Source organism: Brachycentrus maculatus, unplaced genomic scaffold, assembly GCF_059751285.1.
Source record: "Brachycentrus maculatus isolate JH-2025_06_01 unplaced genomic scaffold, ASM5975128v1 h1tg000124l, whole genome shotgun sequence".
NCBI lineage: Eukaryota > Metazoa > Arthropoda > Insecta > Trichoptera > Brachycentridae > Brachycentrus > Brachycentrus maculatus.
The window spans coordinates 1,625,815-1,652,579 of NW_028280877.1; the positions used below are offsets into that span (position 1 = coordinate 1,625,815).

Genomic DNA, 26,765 nt, shown 5'->3' on the forward strand with positions numbered 1-26,765 from the left:
TTCTTCCTCAGACGAGTTGTTTACTTGAAATGACTGGATTCAATCTCTATTTGTGTTTGATCTGGGAGTTTTCCTGCTAAAGTCTTCTGTACTCCTTGTTGCATGCTTCTTGGGCTTCTTCTGAGAGTTACCCTAATGGCAAAATACATGCTTTAATGATATCTTTCGCATGATACAAAATGTTGTGCAGCCCACCAGCATGGGCATACAGTACCACAAATAACCCTTTAGGTACAGAGCTCTCGTTTCTCTTGCAAACAATGAAAGTTTTTCTGCATCAGTTTTGAATTCACTTGACAATGCCTCTAAAGTGACACGTAAATGTCAAATTAACTCTACGTTGTTAATACCTGTGATTTCAGCCAAGAGGGTGGTATTTCTAAAAAATCGTCTGGCTGTATTGCTGTCATTCTTATTAACCGATCCTTGTTTGAGCATATCTATTAAAATAAAGAATATTGTGCTGTCTTTCAATTCTACCTTCCTTATCATTACTGTCGTAGGATAGTAAGCAGGCAGCTGCGGATTGCTGGTTATTCCTTAACCCTTTGGTGACTAGGACTTTTGGTTTTACTATTCCAGAAAAACAACGATTTAAACATAAATAATTGAAATATAAAATGTGTTCGATAATTTATAAATACTCAGCGCCATTGTTTTATATATCAAACTAACTCTTTGATTTCCTTTGACTAAATGTATGCAACCTTATAAAAAAAATCACTAACTAAATGGCCAACAAGTAAACGCTGCTCGCTTAATGTCCACCTTATTTTAACGCCGTACGCATAACTATGCAGATAAAACCACGCCGACATCCGGTATTGAAAGGGGTATGAGTCATTTACAATTTATTTTAATTTTTTAGCTATGCAATGTATGTATTATATTTGTATCAATTTATTGCATATTGTTTATTAACCTTGACACGTAAAAATGTATCTTTTTGAATAATATAATATCACAGATTTATACAACTTACTTTTTACGGAAACTAAATTGGTTTAATGTGCTTTGTTTTTATCGTTTCTCTTTAAGTATTGTTGTAATATTACGACTAATTATAAGATATTAATGATAATTTTCGAAGTATAACTTATTGAAAAAAACATAAGTAGAATTGCCGAATTTGGAGTGGAGAAAACCCAGAAGCCTCTGTGGAGAGGGATTTAAACCATTAAGTCACTGTTTGGTGTGCTTTATGTGCAGGTGTAATCATTGGTCCATATTTTTACACAGATGGTGCCGGCCAGAATGTTATGGTCGATGGAGAGCGCTACAGAACCATATTTACTGACTTCTTCGTACCTCAGTTGAATGGCATTGATGTGACAGAGCTGTGGTTTCAACAAGATGGAGCAACTCGTCACACGGCGGGTGCCACTATCAATTTATAGCGGAAAATTTTAATTTGTATTCATCTAAAAAAAATATATACTTACGTAAAAGTATAAGTATAACAACAACAAAAAACGCTCTCATCTATGAAGCGTGAGGTGTACTGCATACCGGTATTGCTGGCGGTCAGCAACGCCAGGCTGGGCTGTGAGGGAGGGGAGGGGGAGGGGCTCTGCCAGGGGAGATGTAGCAAAGGGAAGCTATTCCAATTTTTTTTTTTCTGACAATTTTACTAAATAATTCCGATAATTCTGCTCGATCTACGAGTATGTTTGCGTAACAATCAACTTCTTCCAAGAAAAGGGTATTTTTCTCAGTCATTATATTGAAAATTTGCATCACAGTGGGTTGAAAATTATTAAGTACTACCTAACTAACTAAGCGTCACGCCGCTTCCCCGCAGGGGTAGGCAGAGAGAATAGATTGCCATACCACTCTGTCTTACGAATATTATTCGCCTCTTCCACATTCATGCATCTCCTCATACATACCCGCCGATTATTTCGACTCGCCTCAAAAATTTGTTTTGCCGATCTTTCCTCACTCATTCGTTCCACATGTCTAAATCATCTCAACATTCTTAAACTTCAACTTTTAAATACACTTTTTAAAAAAATAATGTAAACGAACGTCTCGTCACGACGTGAAGCGTTCATCAAAAAAACATAATACTGTAAATAATTAAAATACAGTGTTGTAAAAAAAGATAAAATAAATAAATTAATTTTAAAAAAAACACACCTTTCTTAATTTTACCGACAGTGCTGATCTCAGTCTTGCATTATTTTATTATTTTATCATTCGAACATCTATTGTACATTGTTTTGCCGCACAGTCGTCTGAGGGATCGCATTTCGTCTGCATTCAGTTTACTATCAACCTTTTTTTGCCGACTCCGTGCTTCGCTCCTATGCATTAGGGTTGGAATCAGGACTCCGCTGTGTACTGCCCAGTTTAGTTATCTATAAGGTATTATAAAACATTTATGTCGTCAAAAAAATATCGGCTTAAATATTTAAAGACTGGAACTTTGTAATTCAATGATAATCATAGTATACATGCGTGTATACTATGTGTTATACCATAAACAAAATTATTGCGAAACAATTTACGTTACGATATGATTATTGTATGGCAATGTTCATTATTGAACAGGCTTGAATACACCTGTCCCCCTCTCCGCCGGCAGGACGCGCCGCTCGGCCGCTCGGAACTGGTTGCCACAACAGTAGAGCCGTGCAGCGTACAGCGTACAGCGCCAGCGGTCACGGCGGCTGCCCCCGCGACTCGAGCGCCACTCTGCACCGCACTCCCTCGGCCGTGCGACGAGTCCGGGTGCTCCGTAGTCCACAGGCTGCCCGAGTCCCGTTGCAACGCGCCAGTTACCTGCCTACGCGCACAAGCTGCTCTATTGCACCGACAGTTGGCGACTCGCCTAGTCACCTCGCGGTTAGCACCTCTCGCCGGAGGCTGAACTGATTCGCGTCATCCTCCGAATAACAGTTATTCGATAATTATTTGTTATTGCGAAAAGTGTCGACCGGTTATGCGCACGTAGCGTCGCGGAGACTCGGAGACCAGGTCCGGGCTCCGGGAGCCACGTGGTGCCTTCCGTCCAGTCCGCCAGGAGCCGCCCAGCCGCCCAGCCGCCCTCGCGCGGCCGAGCACGGAGCAGAGCGCGCTCGAAGGGTACTGGACTCGGGACACCGGAAGCCTCAAACATGTATATTATATTTTTAGTCTCTCCCAAAGTTACACTTACTTATCATTGCGCAATAAATGGTGTTTATAACATTTGCATATTTTATGTTCGAAATCTCCTACGAGTATATATTCTTTTCGTTCTCTCGGGCTTGTGATTTTTTTTCTAGATGAATTACCCCAATACGGTAGTATTTTTTAAAAATATATCTTTATTTGAATTATGGTGTTCAAAATGGACCAGGCCGCCCCTGTTTGCGGATGTTTTGCAAATAATATGGCCATCTACAGTTGCATATATGGTATGTAAGAATTTCTTATTATCCCTTTTATAAGAAATGTTCCAATTATTCCTATGAACACAGTATTCAGTATTATGGTATATAAAATACAAAAAAAAACTACACAGAACATAGCTACACAGAACATAGTACTATCTATCAATAATAAAAAAGTCCTTGGATTTTGCGAATATTATCTATATGCATACAAAGCGCAAAAACCTCCCTAGTAAATTCATTTAAAAAATTGGATCATAAACATATTTTTTTAGATGCTTCCTTTTTATTTCCTCTTTTAATATTCCTGCAATAATTTCTGTGCGATACAAAATGTTTCGTTTGTGTTAATTTTCTTTTACCTCTTATTTACACTTTTTGTTAGATGATCAAATACAACAAATTAATAATTGCCGAAAAAGTATGCATGTTGTAAAAATCATCGGTAGGTTTGACAAAAAAGCTCACGCCTGTGTTCTTCAAGGCTTTATTTGCTCAATCGGCGTTACACCGCTGATAAACAAATCTAAATTCAATAAATTGTCGGTCGGTAGCGCAATCAAGGATTTGTGATTAGTAGTAACGATGAACATCAAGTATGCTGCGTTACGACGGTACTAGATGCTCGACACTACCCAGGTACTGCGTATTAGCACTCCGGTGACTGATGCTCCAATGCATACATAGGTTCTCAGCCTTATTTTGCCAACCGCCCACTTTAATATTTTTTCTAAAGCCTCTCTCCCCATTTTTTTACTCATCATCTGTTGCGAATCTTAAACAGCTATTGCCACAATTATATTTAAACGTGTAAGTATGTGCGCTGTACACTGCCTTCCTGAAAGTCTTGAACGCCCACCTTGAGAACCCATGTAGGTTCTAATGTGTCTATTCTATGAAAGTGAATAAAGATTACGTTTTTAACGTAACGAAAACAAACAAAATAACGTACCTTTCACGGTACTGTGGCATAAGCCACAGTCAAACTGACTTTTCTTTAAAAAAAAATTTTTTATAAATATTTACTTATTTTCTTTAGAAATATCGCTAAACAAACAATTGTATCGCATTTATATACGAGTATATTTATATTTATTAAGTATACGGGTACTAAGCGCCGATGAATGGTAGCGAGTATCAAGACAAATTATGGTGTTTGAATGGATGTGGGTATGATACAGGGGGTGATGATCCACGCAATGTATTTTGTGGTCTTTTCTTTGCAATGCCATTTGAAACGTTTTGTGAGTTAGAGCATAAATATATATTTTTTTATCGGTTAGTTATGCATTACATATAAATACTAGAACAAATACCAACATAATACTAGTGACTAATAATTGTCAAGCTGTGATCACATCACATATTCCTCTGGCATAATAATATTGCAGATGTTGTTCATTGTAAACACATTGTAGAGTATGTAAATGTACACATTTTCTCGCATATGCAGGGCCGTTCCCAGGGAAAACGGGGCCTGGTGCGAGGCTGAAAAATAAAAATATATAAAAGCATATTTCACGATAGATAATCGATAAACGATAACAGTCAATCCAAATGAATGAATGTAATCGTTTTTTTCTCAACGTCTCAGTTTTTCATTCAAAAGTTTGCAACGAATATTTTTTAACCGTCACCACAATCGCTCGGACCTTTTTACGTTTTTGGGGCTTCCCCGTCTGATGTCGTCCCTAAGCAAGAGGTCTTGCTCAGTTTGGGGCTTCCCCGTTTGATGTCTTCCCTAAGCAAGAGGTCCTGCTCAGTTTGCGGCTTCCCCGTCTGATGTCTTCCCTAAGCAAGAGGTCCTGCTCAGTTTGGGGCTTCCCCGTCTGATGTCTTCCCTAAGCAAGAGGTCCTGCTCAGTTTGGGGCTTCTCCGTTTGATGTCTTCCCTAAGCAAGAGGTCCTGCCCAGTTTGGGGCTTCTTCTCCGTCTGACGTCGTCCCTAAGCAAGAGGTCCTGCTCAGTTTGGGGCTTCCCCGTCTGATGTCTTCCCTAAGCAAGAGGTCCTGCTCAGTTTGGGGCTTCTCCTCCGTCTGATGTCGTACCTTAGCGAGGACGGTCCCTGCGTACGATACTGTTATGACTATATTGATTTTGGCAGGTATTTTGATGAAAGAAAAATTAGCATCGACTATTTTTCATATTTACGAACACACATTTTAATATTGTTTTCCGAGTTTTCGGTATGATAAAATAGTATTGGTTTTATAGAAAACTAGCAGATAATAATAACCGTCGTATGGTTATCACGCCAGGTTATCATGCCTGCATTGATAGTCTTTTTGGGCCAATCTCTATAATCCCTTAGGGCTTCCGTTGGTTAGTCGTATATATAGGTCAGCATTGGTTGATTCTTCAATTGGTTTGACCATTGCGCCTCTGTTGATATTTTGTCAGGCCGGCATTAATTGTCGCCTTGGGTCCAATTAACAGTTCAGGTGAATTGAGCATATTTTAGGTCGAACCTCAGAATAAAATACATAGTTTTGATTTTTGGCATAAGGGTTCCTTAGGACCCTAGAAGTGTCCCTTCGTAACTAATATAAAATTATTATATGTGCAATTATAGATAAACATATAATCGTTATAATTGAACTAGCTGTATATTTTTAATACTGGATAGTGAAGGTTAAATGCTTAAGTTTTGTAATATATAAACATCTATGATTTGTGTAAATCTCAAAACATTACCTGATTGTTTTTTCTTTGTCCGTCTACGTAGAGGTAGTGGTAAGGATGCTTGATACGCAATATTATATACCTTATAACTACTGGGACCTCAATGCAAATAAACATTTTTAGGTAAGTAACGATACGATCATATATTTACCAAGAAAGCATTAGCATCTCCAAATTCATGTATGTTTAAACATGATGACCCGTGGAAGTGTCCACACAGTTGCATTAGAGCCAGGCACATACCCATTCATATCCATTGCGCAAATTATATTGCAGTTCCAAGGCACTAAGCCACTTATGAAACGGCAAATGAAGAAACAAAAGTAGCTATTGATAAATGATACTTCTTACACGCTCCGGTGTGGACTAAAACAGATAAATTCCTTTGAAAATGTAAGGCAAATATATCCATAGCGCTAAAAGGTCTTCTTTTATCATCGACTGGGTAGTCAAAACGCTAATTCTAAAGAGAATGATCGCAGATTGTCAAAAAATAATCCCACATGGCACTTGAAGGGCGCGGCATATTTAAGAATAAGAAATACCACTTCCCGAGAGCTCAGCACCTTCCGTTCGCGTGTTGTCTAGTATGTCTGTCGCACGGATGGAACACGCGTGTAGTTGCCGTTATATTATATTATAGTCACTAAACAAACGAGTTTTATCAAAACTATAATTATGTATATATGGTATGTAGGACATTTTTTTGGCTCAAATGCTCTTGGTTGGGAATTGGAGTGCAGGACAGATAACCTTGCTTTCGTGTAGTTTACTATCAAGCTCACACTGCATCAATTCAGTCCAGTGCCCTATACTTATATTTAGTCCGAAGAAGGGTTAGAAGGATACACATTACCATTTTTTTATTGCGTAGTCGTGTCTAACCGTTTACAACGGGTTTTAAGTCGTTGGATTTAGTTTTGACATGAATGTTTTTTTTTTACAATTATAGTCAGGACCAAGAAACTTTTTATACTTACTTATAGAATATAAAGAAAAAATGTTACCTATTACTTAGAAAGAACTTGATGTAAATACCCTTTTGTTATAACATGTCTTTGTTAATCAAAAATGGAGGTTGGGTTCCGGGTAATCGCAAAGAGAAAGGAACCTTGAAGTTATTAGTCATCTCGTATCAAGTACCCGCTGCCTACTGCCTGCTGCAAGCACCGCGCACCGTAGTGCTACATCCTACAGCTCTCGTCATTCTTAGTCACTGCGGAATGCCAAGTTTATTCCTATTCGGCAGACCTCTGACCTGTGACCGGTGACCTGTAACCTGTGACCTGTCATTTGATGAGTGGTGCAGTGAACGTTCCAATGTTTTGGCCGTAAAGACTAGTGTCGAGTTCTCGATGAGTTCTGTATAAATGTGTGAAGACTGGAAGCTGAGGGATAAGAAGGGGATATTATGCCTTCTAACATGCATTTACGCAAGAAAAGTGATTTAATCGAATACCATACGTGCGTCACAGGATGAAAACAATGAAAACTTTGCTACAATAGAAGCAGATACCAGAAATAGTGATACGCGCGGGTCTGTGCAGGTTGAGTAATAAATATTATCTAGTTTGTTTATTTTCAGGCTTACAATGTTAGAATAGATATTAAATATCAATGTCACCGAGCGCAGCTGAGCGAAGTCAGAAAAGGGAAGATTTTCATTGTTGATAAACCGACATTGTGGCCTTTCTTTCATCTTCGGTTGCCGACTTGTGTCCGATTATTTATCGTAACACTCCTCTTCCATTGGTCCGTGCATTTCGCAGTTCGAACAGCACCCACGAGTCCTTGACCCGGGCGTTTATCGATTTGGGGGGTATACATTTTTCCTTCCACATTTCTAGTTAGCACCAATCTTTTTTGTCATTAATCAATTTTGATTTTCGAAATATAGGCCATTTATCCGACATTTATTTTCTTGTATTCCTTAGAATGATAATGGATTAACAATAGGCGATTCTCCATTCTTCCGTAGAGATTACTATCGAGTGCGTAGGTTGAGTGCAGCTCGCATCTGGTTATTTTCGCTAACTCGTTCCTTATCTGAGCACATACCCATTCGTATCTCCAAAATCTACAATTACAAACAAATATCCGTAACGCTTAGAAACACTTTTTTATCTCGTTTTTATGCAAACTCAATTCTTTCGGTTCCTTTATCCGAAGGTGTAGAACCAGACAATTAATAGGGTCAAGGGCGATATTTATGATAGTTTTACCTAAATAATGTAAACATAACGAAACTGTAGAGTCGTAAGACGCACTATCCCTTCTTTTCCTTTCACGTGACGGCTTTCATCTCCTTGTTAGGTCATTTCTGACCGACAATTCAGCAGAGGCGAATCGGATCAATATGATTTGAATTTTCTTATTACCGTATTTTCAAAAAGAAAAGCTTAAGGCTTTACTCGCAATAGTATATGGTAATTCATTACGCGTCCAGTTGCGCGGAGAGCCGGTCGCCAGCTCACGCCCGATTTATTATTTAGAATATATATATAACTTGGATTTTTGTTTTTGTTTTTAGCGTAAAATTTATTGAAAAAATCTATATTTTTTAACTTCTTACCCACCTCCATTATGATGAAATATGTATATAAATAAATCATACTAAAGTTCCCTATTTAAGTATCTGCGTGGGTAGATACAACATACGTACTTCAACTTTTTTTAAATTTATATATTTTACAATACATAAGTATATTTTTTTAAAGGTTATAAAATAAAATTTCAGATGCAAACCTCCCACTATCGCCCAGGATGCCGTGTGCCCCCCTCGCGGAGGGCTCGGAGCCTCCCTCGGCTGGCGCCCCCGTCCCGTCCGAGAGCACCTACGTCTTCCCCCCGCTCCCGGAAGACGCCCAGACAAGTCGGGAAGCCGGGCCCCCGCCCCCGCCCCCGCACGCGGACCATGGCTCTGATGACGAGCAAGAATGTAACGCGACTGAATTTTGCGAAGAGCGCGCATTTGAACAGAAATCTCCTACAAAAATGAGTGTTGTAGATTTTAATTTCGATAGCAATAATGACAGTAATATTAGTATTAACGAGTTCCGTGACACGATAGGTTTTTGTAAAGTTAGATTGAGTCGCGACAGTGAAACGCCATTTGAAAATGTAGATCCCGATGAACTATGTACGAATAAATACGGACCGTTGCCGATTTTGAACGTCACATCTGCGGAATGCGGAGAGTCGGGATCTCGAGATAGCGGGAGGTCGTTCGTATCCCTGAACAGTCAAATCATGGACATATTAACAGATTTGGATATCGTACTAGATATGTCCCTAGAAACGGCGACCCGCGAAACGGAAGATATACCCTTATTGACCGCCAGCGACCCTTCAGCGTCCAGTGCGGACACGAACGCGGAGATTACGGAACTGACTTCCGCTCAGAATAGTAAAATAGTCGAAACGGATTTGCACGAATTGAAGCGCGAGTTAATCGAAGTAAAAACTGATTTGGCGGATATCAGACAGGATTTGGCAGAAGTGAGAAACGATTCGACGACGACGGACAGTGAAAGTGGCGAGCAAAACGGGGTTCCGGATGTCGCGATCGTCTACTCGTCGAACGACAGCGACCCGTGCCGGAGTTCATCCGAAGAAAACATCGCTTCGTCTATGGAGACAGTCTCCGCGCGAGAGACGCGAGTCGATGGAACGGTGCCGGAAAGTTATATCGAAATACGGATCGAAGACTTCAAATCCGCGCCGACTTCTGAACCGGTGTCTACGAGAGCCGACAGGAGGGCTTCGATGAGACTTCTCCGGCCGCTGGAGGAGGCCAGCGCGCCGCCTCTGTCGGCGCCCCCTTCCCCCGAGCTGTCTCTGTCGGCGCAGCTGTTCCTGCAGAGCCAGGAGCCTGGGCGGGCGCTGCGCCCGCACAGCGCGGGGCCCGCGGGGGCCACGCCGGCGCGCCGCGGCCGGCGCGCGGAGCCGGCGCGTCGCTGCGCGTCCCTGCGCGTGCTCCCCTCGCCCGCCGCCCCGGCGCGCCGCCCCGCGCCGCCCGCCGACAGGGTGCCCCCCCCCGCGGCCGCGGACACCGACAGGTATGGCAAATAACTACATATATACATTTTATAAACATATTATAAACAATATTATAAACATATTTCGTGAAATAATAGACGCCACATGCGAAACTCACGTTTTGTATAGTTGTCGCCAGATAACCTTTCCAAACTCTCAAGAGTGACCATGGTGAAAAAATATAAATACAAATACATATAAGAATTAATTTTTTTAATTATTTACTCCCAAGTTTTCAAGTAAATAATGTTATGTAATTTCGTAAGAAATAATGAATATATAAAATAATAACCACATAATATAAAATAACTACAACAATTGAAAATATTTACTACTCATCACAATCCAATGTGTTATCACTTCGTCATCAGACACGTTAAAAAACAAAGAACCGCGAAATCATCATATACACCCCGTTCCCAAAATTCATCTGTATTTTTATTATTATTGATATTTATTCCCTGAAAAGGGTCATATTATTGTTGTAATATATTAGTATGAAAATGTTTACATATTAATATATTACAACAGTCACGTGACTGTTTTTGGTTTAATCGATACAGAAAGCCGTAACACATCATTAATTCCTTCTGTGTCCAAACGGCCAGACTATGGAATGAATTACCTCTCCATGTAAAAAATGCACCTTCTCTAATAATTTTTATGAAACGTCCGAGACATTACTATTTATCATTAGAATCCTAACTGTCCATCAATCCTCCTCCCTTAGTTTTTCCCTCTACCTCCTTGCTTAAACTCCTTTTTTCCTTTGCCCTCCTAATTATCATCTTTTGTAATTTATGTTTTTTTTTGTTAATTTGGAATTTATGTTTTTTGTAATGTTCAAGTACTATCTACCCTCTGATTGCAAACAGCTATATATGGTATCAAACGTTTTGATCAATATCACTAGTCTGTTTTTGGTTGGTTGGAAGATATTGCTTTTTAGCAATAAGCCCGCCAATGTACTTATTTTTATTATGTACATGAAGTTTAAATAAATAAATAAAGCAACATTGTCCATTAGAGAAATAAAAATAAACAACGAATACCTCAATATTAAGTATTAAAAAATATATTAAATTAACATTTAACAAATATTTGTATTACTCTATATATTTGAAAATATGTATTTTTACGTCGTTAACTTTTATTCTGAATTTATAAACATTTAAAACGACTTCCTCGGTTTGTCCAGACAAAGGCCTTCCTTGTCCCGATTTCGAAACCTCAGACATGGTCACTGTATTATTTATCAAACAAATAAACGTGCAGCCAATCGAATCTCGTGATTTTACTACCACATTAGCATGTTTGTTTCTCCGCGGGTAACGAGCCGGTACGGAGGGCGGCGGCGCACAGTGTTTCAGAATGCGATATTACGAGCTACTTATGGTGAAAAACCCAATGACATGGAAATGGTTAATTATGAGTGATTAGGGAAGAACATTAGTCATCCAGTTAAAACTGTAAATTTGAGGCCGATTCCTTGAAATTTTGACCCCTAAATTACCTACCAAAGTGCATGTTACAACAAAACCGATTCAGTCGCATTGTTTCGCCGCTAACCTCCACACATCTTTACGCTAGTCCTACAAGTGCATTATTATTATAATCGTTGTAATTTTTGGTTCATCATGGCTTCTATTTCCACAGGTAAGATACAATATGTGAAAATAGTCATATATTATTTATTTCATTCGAAAAAAAATAAAACACAAGTTCGAAAAACCATCACAGATTTTGCATAAAGTCATCAAGTTTCATAGAGTAGAACTTTTTCCCGGCACTCTGTTACATGCCTATAATTTCTATTATTTTTACTTGTTTATTAAGCTTTCAAACGAATCTAATTTTAACCCTCGACAAGCCTCGATTTTTTAGTGATATTTTTTTTGTCCCCAGGTGTCACACAGAAAATAACACATCTTCACCTTTTCGATCTCCTTTATCGTGATCATATTGTCAACCAAGCAAATAAGGGAACATCCATTGCCTGCATGATGAATTATGTTTCGTTTAAAATGCTTGGACTTTCAGCAGAGGTCATCTTTAATAAACTTAAGGCGTTTGCTGCTGCTCTGAAGAGAAAATGGAATTCAATTCGGAACAAAGATTTTTTCCTTGTAAAGTACAAGGACTGGCTGCAAGAAGAGCTCTGGCCAGCGCAAAAACAAGGTGCTAATCTTACATCTGTACAACCTGGTGGTACACTTCATTGACCTGTAGCACGACGAAAAAAACATTTCGTGGAGCTAAATTCATCGGGGGAGCTTGTTTATGCTACTCAAACGAGCTATACAAAAACTTGCAAGCGAAATCTGGCTTCAATCATAAAAACTGCAACAGAATCATCTCCTCGTTCTCTTCGAATAATTAAACAAAGAGCAAAATAAAAACCATTTACGACCATACACTCCCGAAGAAGCACTAGCCCATACGGTGAATGCGAAATTAAGCATAAATCAGTATAAGCAGCTTCGCATAGGTGCTAAGGAGAGAGAATTTGATATGTATCCTGCAAGCTCGAAAAGAGTGCTACCCCGAGGAGATTTCGTTAACCGAGACGAAAGCAGAAGTTAAGCTTCAAAGTTTGCTTGACCATACGACTCAAAGATTGGCTAAAGTACAACAAGAAGTGATTGCTCGTGTTACGAAATTGGAAACAACATTTTTTTTAAACAACAATTGGAAACGACAAAGTTTACTCAATAACGAACAATTCACCTTTACATCATATTTAAAAAAAAATAAACAACATTATCCGGTTACCTATAATTTTGTATTAAATATATATACAAAAAATTGTCTTATATAATATTTTTATAGTATTAAAATAAAACTTACTCTCAATAAATTCTTGTATGTACATAATTGTTATGAATATTGTATTAATTTTAAAGCCATAAAAATTGTTTTCATTGTATCCTAATTGACATTTAACTACATTGCTTATCTTTACTTTCATATAAATCCACATTACCCACCGAAATACCCACCATTATATGTACCCCTAGACTTAATAATAACAATAATTGTTAGTATATAAGCACATTTTGTAAATATTTTTAGTCATTGTTTGATAATGTCTTGATAAGATGAAACGTGTCACATTTTATCATATATATGTAAATAAAAGTACAATTCAATCCAATAACCGTGTTTAATTTTGGATAATTACCAAACAAAGCGAATAGTTATTATCACGGTTAATATATTATGTATTATTTTTAAGTACCTATGTTTATTAAAAAAGTCTAATAAATAAAGATTTTTTAACTTTTATTGCCGCTACCTATGAATTTAATATTCAACATTAAAATAAATACTGGTTTTCTATCTATATAGTCGAGTTCGAGCTGCAAAGGGCCTTTAACGGTCTTTAAAAATACGATACTCTATTCAAATACCTATTTTATGTGAAGACAAACAGACAGATATGTGTGTTTTTATCGTAGAAGTCAACAGACATATAAATTTTTTAAGAATAAAGATTTTAAAATAATAATTTTACAGAATGATTCAAAGTAGCTCGTAATATTGCGTTCTGAAACACTGTGCGGCGGCGGCGGCGGCGGCGCTAAGGAAGGCGGATTGTTAACAACATTGGAATATCGATAGGAAATCGCCAACTTACTCGTATGTAATGCCTTTACGATAAGCGAGTTGAGATGGAACGATTGTCGCCTTTCTTTCTAGTAACGAGAGTTTGTTTCGTTTTTATGGCCGTTTATATTGGTTCTTTCGAACCAATTTTTAATCAAATTACGCGTTTTTAGTTTTCGGTAAATGTTCACGAAAAGGATCACGATTATTACGCGTGATATAATGTTATTATATATTCAAGTGTACACTATTAAACTTGTACTCACCTTTACAACGTACTATTAAAAAATGTCGTTTGAAGAAAAATAAAAGATACCCAAACCAATTTGGTATAACATAATATTTGGAATAAATTTTTATATAAAATATAAAACTCTCGTACTATTTACCACGTGGTGTCACCATAAAGCTCCGCTCTTTGGGAAATCGTCAGTACTTCAATATCAAGGGTATTTGTAAAAATCGCCTTGTCCGGGGCGGTCCGAGGCCGGCGGCCGCCCGGAGCACCGCGCGGAGCACCGCGCGGCACCGACCGTGTTTACCGTCGCTTAGTATTAGAACGGTCACACCTGGACTCACTCTCCAGTCCAGGTCGTATGTTACGATTGTGATTGATTTTATGATTATAAACATTTTTCTGTTTGTTCGGCATACCAGCCGCCACATCTTGGCGGCTAAGAATGTTTCACATTCGCATATCAGCCGCGGTTTGAGCCACACGTCCGTCCGTGGGTAGTTCGTATTATAAAGATACTTTCGTGTGATATCTACAAATCGGCGAAGAAAACTTTTGGCAATGCGTTATATTCTTATTATTTTTATAAAAAAAATATTAACGGAGCTGGACCAAATATGTTCCTGCAATGATAAAATTATCCTTTTAATTAAAATATCAACTCATTCAAAACTTTGCATCCCGGGCGCAATGTTTTACCGAGTTACTTTTTCAAGTTTTCTTGTCAATTTATCACGTTTCTGATCTAGACACTCGATAAAAATACATACGTGCGTAATAGTTACACCTATCATATTTATTGGTAAAACAGTAATAATAATAATAATTTTACGAGACAGTTTATTTTTATAACTCGGTTGAATTTGAACGCCTTTGACGCTTCAGAAGTATGAGCCACACGTGAGCTCTATGATTTGTTGGACTGATTTATACCACAAAAATCAATCTGTTTAGTGCGTGCTACCTTTTTCTGCATTTAAAGATTATTTTTCTGTTTGTTCTCGTTATCAGGTGTAAAACATTAACGCGACACTGTTTCGAACCATGTCACCTCCCCTCCGTTAAAAAAAACTACTATGAATAATTATAAAATGTAACTTTGTAAAATGTGTCCTCGGCACGGGAAAACTCAGTGCGGGCGCATTACCGTAATCTGTATTTATTTGTAGTTCTGGCGGGCGCGCGAGTCGCAAGGCCGCCGAGTCGGGCTGGCCGTGGCGGGGCGGCGAGGCGCTCGCGCTGCTCGGCTGCTGCGTGGGCCCCGCGGGGCTGTGCCGCTTCGCGCTGCTGGCGCTGCACTTCGGGGCCAACTTCGTGCTGCAGTGGCTGCTGCTGTCCGCGCTGCTGGGCGCGCCGCTGCTGGCGCTGGGCGCGGGGCTGGGCGCCGCCGTGCGCGCGGGGCCGTGGCGCGCGTGGCGCGTGGCGCCCGTGCTGCGCGGCGTGGGCGCGGCGCTGCTGGCGGCGCAGGCGCTGGCCGCCGCCTCGTCCGCGCTGCCGCTCGCCTGGCTGCTGGCCTACTTCCGCGACTCCTTCGTGCCGGCGCACGGCCGCTTCCGGTGGGCAGGTAACCCAAACCACCCATCTTTTCGATATTTCTTCTCCCGACGGTTCGCACGCCGTGTGATCATCCTTCGTGCATCATCCTGGGACACTCGACCCCCTCGTTACACTGTGGAGGCGGATAACCATATAAATCGGGCTTGTCAAACTCGCGGCTTTCAAAACTTCTTGATTAAAATCATTTTTTTGTACGGGAACGTATGATATTCCTTTACAAAATTTTGTTAAACATGTAAAAAACCTCGATTTAAAAAACTTTAGTTGTGTTATTCTATATACTCGTGAGTATGTAAAGTGGTATATTGCGAATAACAGAAAATGCTGCCGGGAACAGTTCGGCGCCGCTGTCCGTGCTAGTGACCCGCTACTGGAGCTCCGTGGTGCTGCAGGAGGGCGCCGCGGGGCCGCAGGAGCTCGGGGCGGCGGGGCTCGGCGCGCTGCACTTCCAGCCCACCTTCCACCTGGCGCTCGTGTGGGCGGTCGCGGCGCTCCTGGTGGCCGGGGGGCTGCGCTCCTACGGGAAGGTGCTTTGACTTATTTTGCTCTGTTCTAAATTAAATTAAATTTGCTCTAAGATGGTAACACGTGTGCGTTATAAATTTATTTTGGGTATTTTCATTGTGTAATATTTGCGTATTACCCATTTGTATTAGTATTCTTAATTACTAATCGCACTGTACGGCCAACCCCATGGTAGACGACTCCCGGGCAGACCACCAAAGAGATGGGTCGATAGCTGGGAATCGACGTCGCAGGAGGCTAATCCCTCTTAAAAACAGGCCGCAAGGCCTATAATAAGAAGAAGAAGAGAATATTTTTAATTGCTGCTTACAAATGAGGTGGAGCTACGCTGATGTGTATCTTTGTGATCAAAGCCAACGCATAGGAAGCCTTTGTTATAATTTTATCTCATTTGTAAAAAAAAAAGTAATTTGTTATCGTGGTATACATCTAATCCCGCAGGCATAAAAAACGTAGGAGTTTTTGGCCCTTTAACATGTAGTTTATTGATAATGTTTTGGGTTTGGAACTGTGTAAATGAAATAACAAAAAAAAAATTAAGTATTAAGGTCCAAGCAGTCATAGGTATAGTATTCTTACAAATCAGGATCTGACTGCAGATAAGATATATATACATATGCTTGTGTTATTGTAGTTGTTTAAAAATCTGCAAAAAATAGCAGCTGAATCGAGAAAAACATATATATGTATGACGTTATGAAATGCAAAGGTCCCAGACGGGACCCTTGTGGTACTCCGCTGGGCGCCAATACCCAAATGGAAATAAAGTTGTTAATCACCACTGATTTTGTGATGCTGTCTTTATAATATGAAAACCATCCGAGCAGGTCGCCCCCAACACCAAATTTCATCTATTATTTATCATTTTAATGAGGCTTATGGTAAATTCTTCCGAAGTATTTGCCATAATTTGTGTGCATGACGTTAACCAGACGGCTGTCATCAATTGAATCTGTCATGTATTTTTTGGAGAAATTCAGAATTAAAGTAACTTGTTTGTTTAAAAATTGGACTACATGACTCCCTAGTATGCAGATTTTGTATGGAGGATAACAAATCATCAATCTGCATTCTCCATAATTGCGACGCACTCGCTCGTAAACAAAGTCACATTCTTGGAGGACCACACTGGACTACTCCGAGAACGTGAAGCTCTTACCACCAAGACAGGTTGTGAGGTACATGACTCGTGTAGGCCTCGAGAGTGAGCTTTGATACAGAGGGAGGTCAAAATAGGCCTAATATGGTCGCAGTGACATAAGGGATGGAAGATCCCTTAACCTCATAATAAAATAAAATAAACTCGAGTGTTTTCTTCTTCTTTATCAGCCGTCTCTCCACTGCTGGATGTAGGCCTTTTCTAACAACTTCCAAACTTCTCTATTTTAGACTTTATCCACCCATTTTTTACCCGCGAAGGGGATAATGTTATCGGCCCATCTTTTTTAGGGCCAGCCTATTTTTCTCTTCATATCCCATGGTCTCCACTGCAGGACATAGCGTCTAACCCAGAATGGGTGGCTATACGCAGTGTCTGTTTTCCATGTTAGGGGCTGCTAAAAAAAGTTTCTGATGCCTATGTCAAGGGTGGCTGAAATTGAAATCACCAACTTGTTTAGAAAGCGTGGTGTTTAAATGCTAAAAATCTTCTAGATAACAAATTGTTTTAAAATAACAAACATATGTATATTAAAGAAATAAAATGAAAGTAATACTAAAGAGAATCTTACAGTCCTCAATGTATAAAACGTACAAATATAAACCCGAGATTATTTACTAAACAACTAAACTAAACTAAACAGGTGGTCGGTGGCATGACGCTCCTGCCGGGCGTAGGACTATTAGCGCTGACTGCTCGCTTGCTGTCGCTAGATGCCGACACCCTGGGCGCCTCGCTACCGCGGGTCTCCTGGCCCGACTTCTTTATAGACAGCAAGGTAGATACATAGAGTACCGGATATGGGAGACGGGAGACCGTTCGGGTATACTGACGTATTGTCCATATCCGCAGAGCTGGTCTGCCGCATCCCAGGAGACGTTCCTCACTTGGGGGACGCTCATGCCGGCCGCGTGGGCCATGTGCGGCGCACGCGGGCGCTCGGGGAGGCCTTCGCTGCTACCGGTGCTGCTGGGTGCTCCGCTACTTCTCGTGCTGAGCGCCCTTCTCGGAGGCGCGTGCCGCCGCGTGCTTTGGCAGCACGGCTACTACTACACCTCCATTGGCCAAGGTATTTAAAGTTAATGGACTTGAACGTTGAAAGTATCTCATAAATAATATCTTGACAGACAAACGGGTAATCCGAGAGTTGATCATTTTCCCACTAAATTGTGCAGACTTCTTATCCCGGGAGACGGTGAGCGTGCGCCACTTGTGGCATCACTCGTCGCAGCTCGGAGTGCGCGTGGGAGCCGCGACCGAGGGACAGCCGTTGCGTCTCGCCACGCAGCTACTCCCCGCGGCACTGGCCTTGCTGGGCACGGGCCGTCTATCCTCTTTCTGGGCGGCCCTGTTCTACCTCAGTCTGCTGGTGCTCGGGCTGGCGCAGCTCGGGGCCCTACTGCTGGCACTGCAGCTGGCGGCGCGGAGGGCGCGCGCACCGCTCTTGGCGCTGGCGCTGGGCGCCACGGGCCTGCTGCTCACTCTACCGCTGGTGTGCGAGCGCGGCATGGCACCCGCGCGCCTGTTGGCCTACGCGTGCTCGGCTGCGTGGTGGCAGGGTCTGCTGCAGGTGGCGGCACTGCTGGGCATGTTCCTGCTGCGCGGCCGCCCGTACACCGGTGACACCGTAGCTGCCTCCCTCTTGGGGCCCTCAGCCGCACTCGGCCCACTGCTCGGCTTTACTTGGAATGTCGTCCTGCCGGTGGCTATCGTGGTGAGTGCAGTTGATCGAAAAAATCTTATATCTGTCACTGACAGATCTACGTGAATATGACAAAATACATCCGATTTTACAAAAATATCATGTATGTATTTTTTTTGAAGTTTTAAAAACTGCAGATTCATTAGGCTGGACTGCGGTTGTATGAAGAAAAAAAATGTCCGTTTTCTATCAGGCACTTTTTTTGGTGTATTTTCTTGTAATTTATGTGAAGAACTATAACTAATTAATCCTGGCAAAAATTCTTCTTGCTTTTGAATTTCTTGGCTTTTCGATATTTTGTTGGGGTTTTTATAAAGCTTTCTTTTAATTGAACCTTCCGTTACGGTATTCACTGCCCTTTTAACTGTTTGGGTGTAACGTACGAGATGCAAAAACAACTGTTTTCCACCTCCTTTTGTGCGACAAATTGTTATATATCAAATATCAATATAACTGGTTGTGTTACACTTTCTCACCAGTCAATAAAATCAGTATAAGATGATGCGTCATTCGAAGCGTAATTAATGTTGTGAATTTTCAAAATCCAACAGGTTCTAATTCACTAATGGGTAGTTTAGAGCAATGCATGAGAAGTAACTATTTCATTGAGTTATCAAATATATTTTGGTTATCAGTTCTGTTAAAAGATTTTGTTTTCCGTCTTTACACGGAGAATGCATTTTAAAATAATACTACATTGAAGGATAAACACTAACAATATACTTTGCAGGAACTCAGAATTATTCAGAAACAGATTCCATTGAAACATTCAAACTTAGAATTTGATTGGCAGGAGTTAGCCATTGGTTGTGAGATATTTAGTTATTAGTTTCATATATCATTTAGAAATATTTATACAAAAATTGTCACTACTCTTCTTTATTTCTTAAGTATTTCTAGTACATATTGATCTTGAGTGGAACACTTAAAATTTGTAAAAACCGAATAACGGGCTTTTTTTCTAACATTTTGAAATAATTACCAACTGTCTCTAAAAATGTCATATAAACTGTTAAGGTGCCAATAAACTGTCCAAAGGATATTTTTTTTAGAAATAATTTGCTGTATAACGAATGAAATGTCAAACAATAATTTACTAATGTGGCAAAACTTTCCTAAATTCTTCTAAGTATTGTAGAGTGTAATTTTTACAGTATTTTCTTTTATATTTGATTCTTTTTCACTTGTTTATGTTTAATAGTAGGAATAGAAGCTTCAAACTATTTTGTTAAATTTTAGACACGATAATATCTTTTATTTCGTTAAACGTGGTTTAATTGTTAATTTCATAAGGATGTTTCACCTTATATCGGTTCCATACGGGTAATTTAATTACCTCTTCGGAGTTTAATAATAAATGGTATTTAATATCACATAATCGAAAACAAATTAAAATGGCCAGCATAATTACATGTAAGAGACTTAATAAATACGTATGTTGTTTTTTTAAGACACTTTGTGTGGTGGACTGGCGCGTAGGGCGCTACCGCCAGCTGCTGTACGGGGGTTCCGGCGGGGCCGGGAGCCCCCCGGAGTGGGGCGAGGGGGCGCGCCGCGCGGGAGCATGCATCCAGTTGCTGCCGCTGCTGCTCGTGCCGCTGCTCGCGCTCGTGCAAACCTACCGTTACCTGTCCTCCGGACCGCCGGATATTCTCGACGTCAGTTTTCTTTTCCACCATTCAGTGGGATACTTGGACATTACGGCTGAATGATTTGCAATACCGATATGTTTTACAGCGAATTCAGTCATTGTACCGGCCTCGACTGGACTCCGAGGGAATGGTGGTGCGCCCCCGCGGGTCGCCACCCGCGCCCGAGCCTCCTGCGCCCCTCGCGCCCCCCGCCCCGCCCGCCGCGCCTCCGCCGGCCCCTGCTGACGCGGCTCCCCCGCCGGACCCGCCGCCCAAGTACACCCCGCCGCCCTCCTACTCCACGGCTACGGGGGCGCGTATCGCCAAAATGCTCCGGTCGTCCATACGCAGAAGTATCCGCCACGTGCGCCGCAGGTGAGTGGTACACGGCCGCCGCACGCGATGTGCGTGTGTGTACGTAGTCGTGGTCGTTGTCGCTCATCTTGTTTTTTTGTTGCAGTTTCCGGGTGACGCGCGCGGATGACGGAGGCGCGGAGCCGCCGCAGTACCTTCGTCTCGGAGCCGCGCTGCCGCCGAGCTACACGAACCCCGCCTTCGCCGAGGACAGTTCTTTGCCGGATGCGGCGGGGCATATCTCGGGTCATGTTTCTTCTGTGATATAGTTTTTGTGGATAACATTGGCGTCGTTTATTCCTGTAAATTGACAATCGAAATCCTAGTCTACTTACGCTTTTGTAATTTTAAAAAGTTAAATGTACCTAATACTTATGATAAAATAATGCATTGTTAATTTGTTTTTTAATTTATTTTTGGATAAAAATATTGCGTGTTAGTTTGATGGTGTCAGAAAAGGTCAAATATGAACTTGGAGTAAATAAATCTTAAACACAGTTTTGTGTATTTTACTGACAGTTGTACAAAAACCATTTTTCAATGTTTACAATGTAAGTATAGATATTTTCAAACAAGCGCGACTTTTCTATACAGAAAACGTACTACATAATGTTTTCTTAGGATTTCCTGTGTTCTGTCTTCCGATTGTCGAATCACAAATCGAAAAATCTGGGGCCAGATGTGACTTGTGGTTTGACGTGGAAATTCAGCGTCAAATTTTAAAAACTGGCTGCTGAAATTTTAAATATTTTTTAGACTGAATGCCAAAAAGACCAATATCATGTGCAACTCAGCTTATCTGGACCGAGATCAACATTTTATTTGTGAGGGACGAGCGCTCGTTCCAGTCGACGACACCTTCAGATTCCTTGGAACACTCATGGTGGAGGATGGTAGTGTCCAGAAGGAATTGGAGGATTCCAGAGCCCCGGAAGGCCGCTGACGACCATTCACCGACTATACTCAGCAGAACTGAGTAATTTGGAGACGTCTCGTGTTGGCCATATGCTCCACCTAGGGAGCGAACATGGAAAGAAGAAGAAGAAGATTTAAAGATCAACCTGTCAAATGAAATAAAAGAGATAGGCCTATTTAAATACTTTTTTTAAAACCATTTTTGATATTTCATATATGACTTATGACAACGGAGCATGGAGACAGGTAAATTTTGAAAAGTTATATGAAACGGATGAACTTTTTATTAATTGGTAATTGGCAACAAAATAAAACATAAACATAGATGAAGAAGTATATTGAGTTGAGGACATGGTATGGGGGTCTGGGTATTTATAGGTTTGAGTGATAAATTGAGTTGTGTGGTTGTCAATTATAGGTAGAATTGGTGAATGTTACATGCGTGTAAAGTGATCACTTAACCAAACCTATGACGGTCCTAAGTCCTGTAAATGCCCAGACTTCTATATTCTTCTTCATCTATGTCGAGATGACAAAAATTATCAATAAAATTAAGAAAGGTGTGTTGAAATGGTTTTGGCATGTGAATCAAACGAGTGAAGAAAGAACAGTAAAAACAAATTTATGAGGTTGTTGGTGAACGAAGCAGAGGAAGACAGAGGAATATTTGGCATGATCAAGTATTTCAAACATATTCAAGTTGTAGATCCAATACTCTGAGCGCGGGATAATGGCTTTATATAATTGACGATTAAGTTAACACCGCGTAGATCCGACGCGCTACCATAGGGTGGAAATGAAAGAAGAAGTGAACATACAAGATACAAGGTACAACAGTCGGAAACAAGGAATAAAAATATATTTAATACAATATTTTCATATAAAGGCGTGTCAACTAAGATATTTGGGTCTAGTCTATGTTATAATAAATTTTATGTACATATAACAATTTGTCCTTCTCCATAGTTTAATGGTCAGTGTATTTGGCTACCGTGCATGAGGTACCGAGTCCGATTCCCGGGGGATGAAAATAAATAGGTACTAATGTATTTTTTTTCTAAAATTTGCCTCGATAATAAAAATATATCTATATAAATATATGTAGAATAAAATGATGGATGTCTATCGTATTTTTATTTTGATATAAAGTTTTAAAAGTAAGTGACGTATGGGCATACGGTACAGTACGTGCCGGACTTGAATGCAATTGGATTCGTAGACACTGCCACGGGTCATAATCGTGTATAAATAATGTACATTATGTTGGAGATGATCATACTGATGCTATGAAATAATCTTTTCTAAGTTAATGAAAATATTTGCTTAATTTATAAATGTTTCTTTACAATAAGATCTCATTTGTCAATATACATATTTTGGTCAAATTATAATGATCACTTAAAATCAGACGGAGTTAAGTCACAAATTGCTAAAATTTAATTTTGGCCCAATCAGAACTTTTATCTTAAGGTTAAGCGTAAAATGCCAGACGCTGCGATAATGTATTATGTACATGTTGTTTTGTAGGTAAATATATATCAAATAAGGTAGTTTAATGGTGTTTATTTTTGGCTTTGACAGTTTACTTTTAACTCTGGCCATTTTTGTGGGAAACAAAAACAATGACAGGGATACATTTATGGGTGGAGAGGGGGAGCCGACACCTGAACGTCCCCGCCCCACTCTTGAGGGGATACTTCTGGGGACCTAAGGAACTTATATTTTGTATATTGAAAGCATTGTCAACTTGGTGGTATGGTAATATAACACTCTCCTTATCATTCATCAATCACTTTGTGTAATACCACTTAAAAACACTACTTTATGTCTACTGGTTTTGCAATAATCATTCCATCATCAGGTTGATTTGAAATGTAGATATTTGACTAAGGGTGCATTTATATAAGCACTTTTTCCTATCTGTTGTGTTCACATTTAATCCATGAAAAGCATATATGTGCAATTTTTTTTTATACACCCGAATGCGAACACAACACATATTATTTTATGGTCCCTTGGAATCAATAACTAAAGATGATTTTTTCTAGTAATAACAAAAACAATTACATTAAAATGAACAACAAGACGTCACGATGTCCTTGTGGAATTGTTGTGAATGAGTTGTTGGCTTTCGTCCTGCAAAAGATGGATGTTATGGAAGAAGTCGGCTTGGGCCAACTAAGTGAATTCTGCAAAGAAGACGAAATAGATGCCGCAAAGGCAATTTTAATAATCTACGTGCCTGCTGCACAAACCAGAAGAGTAGGTGTTAGTTAAATGTCAAAATAATGTAAACGACCACTATAATGTAGGTAGGAAACATCATGCAAAACTCACACCGAATGACTGGCGTTAACTAAGGGTTAACTCCATCTGGAAACAGCGACCCAAAGCCGGAAGTGAATTAAGAGATGTAACTTTAAATAAAACTCAAAATATAAATACTAATACTGAATCTAGCCAGTGGACAATCATTAAAAACGTGAAAATAACAATACTAACAATAAAAATATAAAAAATTTAAAAAAAGCCATATGAGGCAGTAATGTCTCGTTTGGGCTTAAGGCAACTTTTCTTCTTCTTTCCATATTCGCTCCCTAGGTGGAGCATATGGCCAATACGAGACGTCTCCAAGTCACTCTGTCACGCTCCATCTCCTTGACTTCCTCCCAGGTCAGTCCGGCATCTCGAAGTTCCGCTGAGTATAGTCGGTGAATGGTCGTCAGCGGCCTTCCGGGGCGCCGGAATCCTCGGGGTTCGAAAAAGAGACATAAGGGGTTGATGCACTCAGATAGCATTCTAAGGACATGTCCCAACCGTGTCCACCTTCTCCTCTTTATGACTTCCAGTATGAGGGGCTGTTGAGTTCTTCTCCTCACATCGTCATTCCTGACCAAGTCATACCACTTTATACCCAGTATAAGGCAATAGAAAATATAAAATATTTAGTGGTATCGAGATTAAGTCTAGAAACGAATTGCAATATTATCGGTGATTTTTTTGAAAACAAAAGATGTAGACGTACGTAAATGTGAGGAGTTACAAACGAAATCGGGTCATTTTAAGACTTTTAAAATAGGAGTACTTGAATCTATGTATAGTACCACATGGTACTACCAGATGGGTGGACGACATCAGGAAGTTTGCTGGAAGACAGTGGATGGGGACGGCGCAGGATCGGGAGGAGTGGAGGCGGAAGGGGGAGGCCTTTGTCCAGCAGTGGACCTCAACGGGCTGATATGATGATAGTACCACACTAAACGGAGATATTTGGCCTCAGTAATCTTTTGTCCGACGGTTTTTTTTATAGCGAAGAAAAAAGTAAGATTTCATCATGAACAATACCAAAAGAATATGTTCCTGCAACTGTAAATCAGCACATCGTATAGCACCGGGTTTACACAAAATTTGCAACAATGTTGACATTCTTCTCCTACAAGACACCTGGTTGATGAAGTACGATCTAAATTTTCTAAATAGTATCCATGAGGAGTTTTTAGCCACCTGAACATCGGCAAAGAAACTCTTCCGAGAAAATAATTCAGGGAAGACCACACGGAGGCGTAGCTATACCTGTAAGGAAGCAAATTACTAATGTAAATATTATCGCATGTGGTAACGATCGGATGGTGGCAATAACCATACAACATAGCCACGTAGTCACTCTATTGGTGAATGTCTACATGCTAGTATGTTGCAATGAAAACATGCTTGTTTTTGTGGGCATCTTTTGCCGAGTTACAGCCATCGTAGATGAACCTCAAGTGAATGAGTTCATTTCTATGGGAGATTTCAATGCGTCGATACACTGCAAGTTTATGGAGGAATTAGATGCCGTTTCTCAGGAAAACAAGTAAGATAGAGTCGCCAAATAACATTCCCTTTTTGTAAAATAAAAAAAAATAAAAAAAATATCTCGAGTAAAGTAATAAATAAAACATCAAAATTTAGAAGGTGGAAAATTTCTTTATTTATTTAAATATTAAAAAACCCATTCACTTTGTTACTATTATTACAAAAAGAGCTTCAACAAAAAAGTAAAAATTCTAAAAATATATTTTTGAGCACTTAATTTTGTCCCGGTGAGGGTGTTTTTGGTTTTCATTTTGTTGCTTCTTCTTTTTGTTGTTGTATTGGCTTTGCCTCGCCTAGTTGACTTCGAAGGTGTACATAAGCTGGAAGTATAAACGGGAATGAAGAGTTGCTCCCTGGTAAAGCAATTGGTGTTTTTGGTCTTGACCTTGTGGAATCCAAAGGCAATGAGACATAATTTACGGAAGATGTCGCGCTGTTTGCATCAATGAAAGGAGGAACATTTGGTGAGTCAAATAAAATGTTTTCATTGACTGAAAATATTCCTGTTTTCCAGAAACCATTTACAACCGCATTAATTTTACATGCTTTTGCATAAGCTTTCCCAAATATTTATCCGAGTTAACCACTGTTAACTCACTAGTACCGACTCATCCGGAGTGATTCGTCAACCAATTTTCTTTATCTTGGACATAAAAAGTTTGTAACGGAAACATGAATGAAACATCCAAAGGCGTCCATAGGCTCTTTAGCATCTAAAATTAAAATCAATAAATATTCGGAACAGTTATAGAAAATGCACAACTGACGAATGAAAATGTGATCTAAATATCGTCCCGAGGGTGATAATAGGCTCACGTAAGGGGACGATATTAGGAATTTGCCTATTGTGTTGATAACCTCCATGAAACAAAAAACACACGATACGATATGCGGACGAAAATAACCTAAATATAATAACCTAAATGAAATTATAAAGTCATAACCTAAATGAAATTACAATCGATTTAAATCTAATGGCGGGGACTGACCGTAGAAATTTCATCGTAATGTAACAAGTTACAGTGCGAGCATTCGTATAGTCAGTACAGCAAACCGAGCGCTCCATTCATAGTCGGAGCGCGGCCGCGAGCAACGTTACGACGTAACATTACCGTAATGATAATATTTAT

The 26,765-nt window shown here is 40.1% G+C and overlaps 1 protein-coding gene across 1 annotated transcript; it reads left to right on the forward strand.

Moving 5' to 3' along the window:
* Positions 1 to 2,628: 2,628 nt before the first annotated feature.
* bdg (sodium-dependent transporter bedraggled) lies at positions 2,629 to 21,363 on the forward strand. The gene is made up of 10 exons (XM_088260091.1): positions 2,629 to 3,121; positions 8,796 to 10,116; positions 15,107 to 15,501; positions 15,813 to 16,021; positions 17,822 to 17,956; positions 18,031 to 18,247; positions 18,354 to 18,892; positions 20,332 to 20,538; positions 20,618 to 20,886; positions 20,972 to 21,363. Exons 2-10 carry the CDS (start codon positions 8,822 to 8,824, stop codon positions 21,132 to 21,134), a joined length of 3,429 nt encoding a protein of 1,142 aa, XP_088116217.1. The 5' UTR covers positions 2,629 to 3,121; positions 8,796 to 8,821; the 3' UTR covers positions 21,135 to 21,363.
* Positions 21,364 to 26,765: the final 5,402 nt, after the last annotated feature.

What these genes read in the sequence shown, in the direction of transcription:
- bdg (XM_088260091.1), top strand. Translation starts at nt 8,822, where the DNA reads ATGCCGTGTGCCCCCCTCGCGGAGGGCTCGGAGCCTCCCTCGGCTGGC. An exon ending in GGCTGCGCTCCTACGGGAAG is followed by an intron (nt 16,022 to 17,821) that starts GTGCTTTGACTT and finishes TAAACTAAACAG; the next exon opens with GTGGTCGGTGGCATGACGCT. An exon ending in CTACACCTCCATTGGCCAAG is followed by an intron (nt 18,248 to 18,353) that starts GTATTTAAAGTT and finishes TAAATTGTGCAG; the next exon opens with ACTTCTTATCCCGGGAGACG.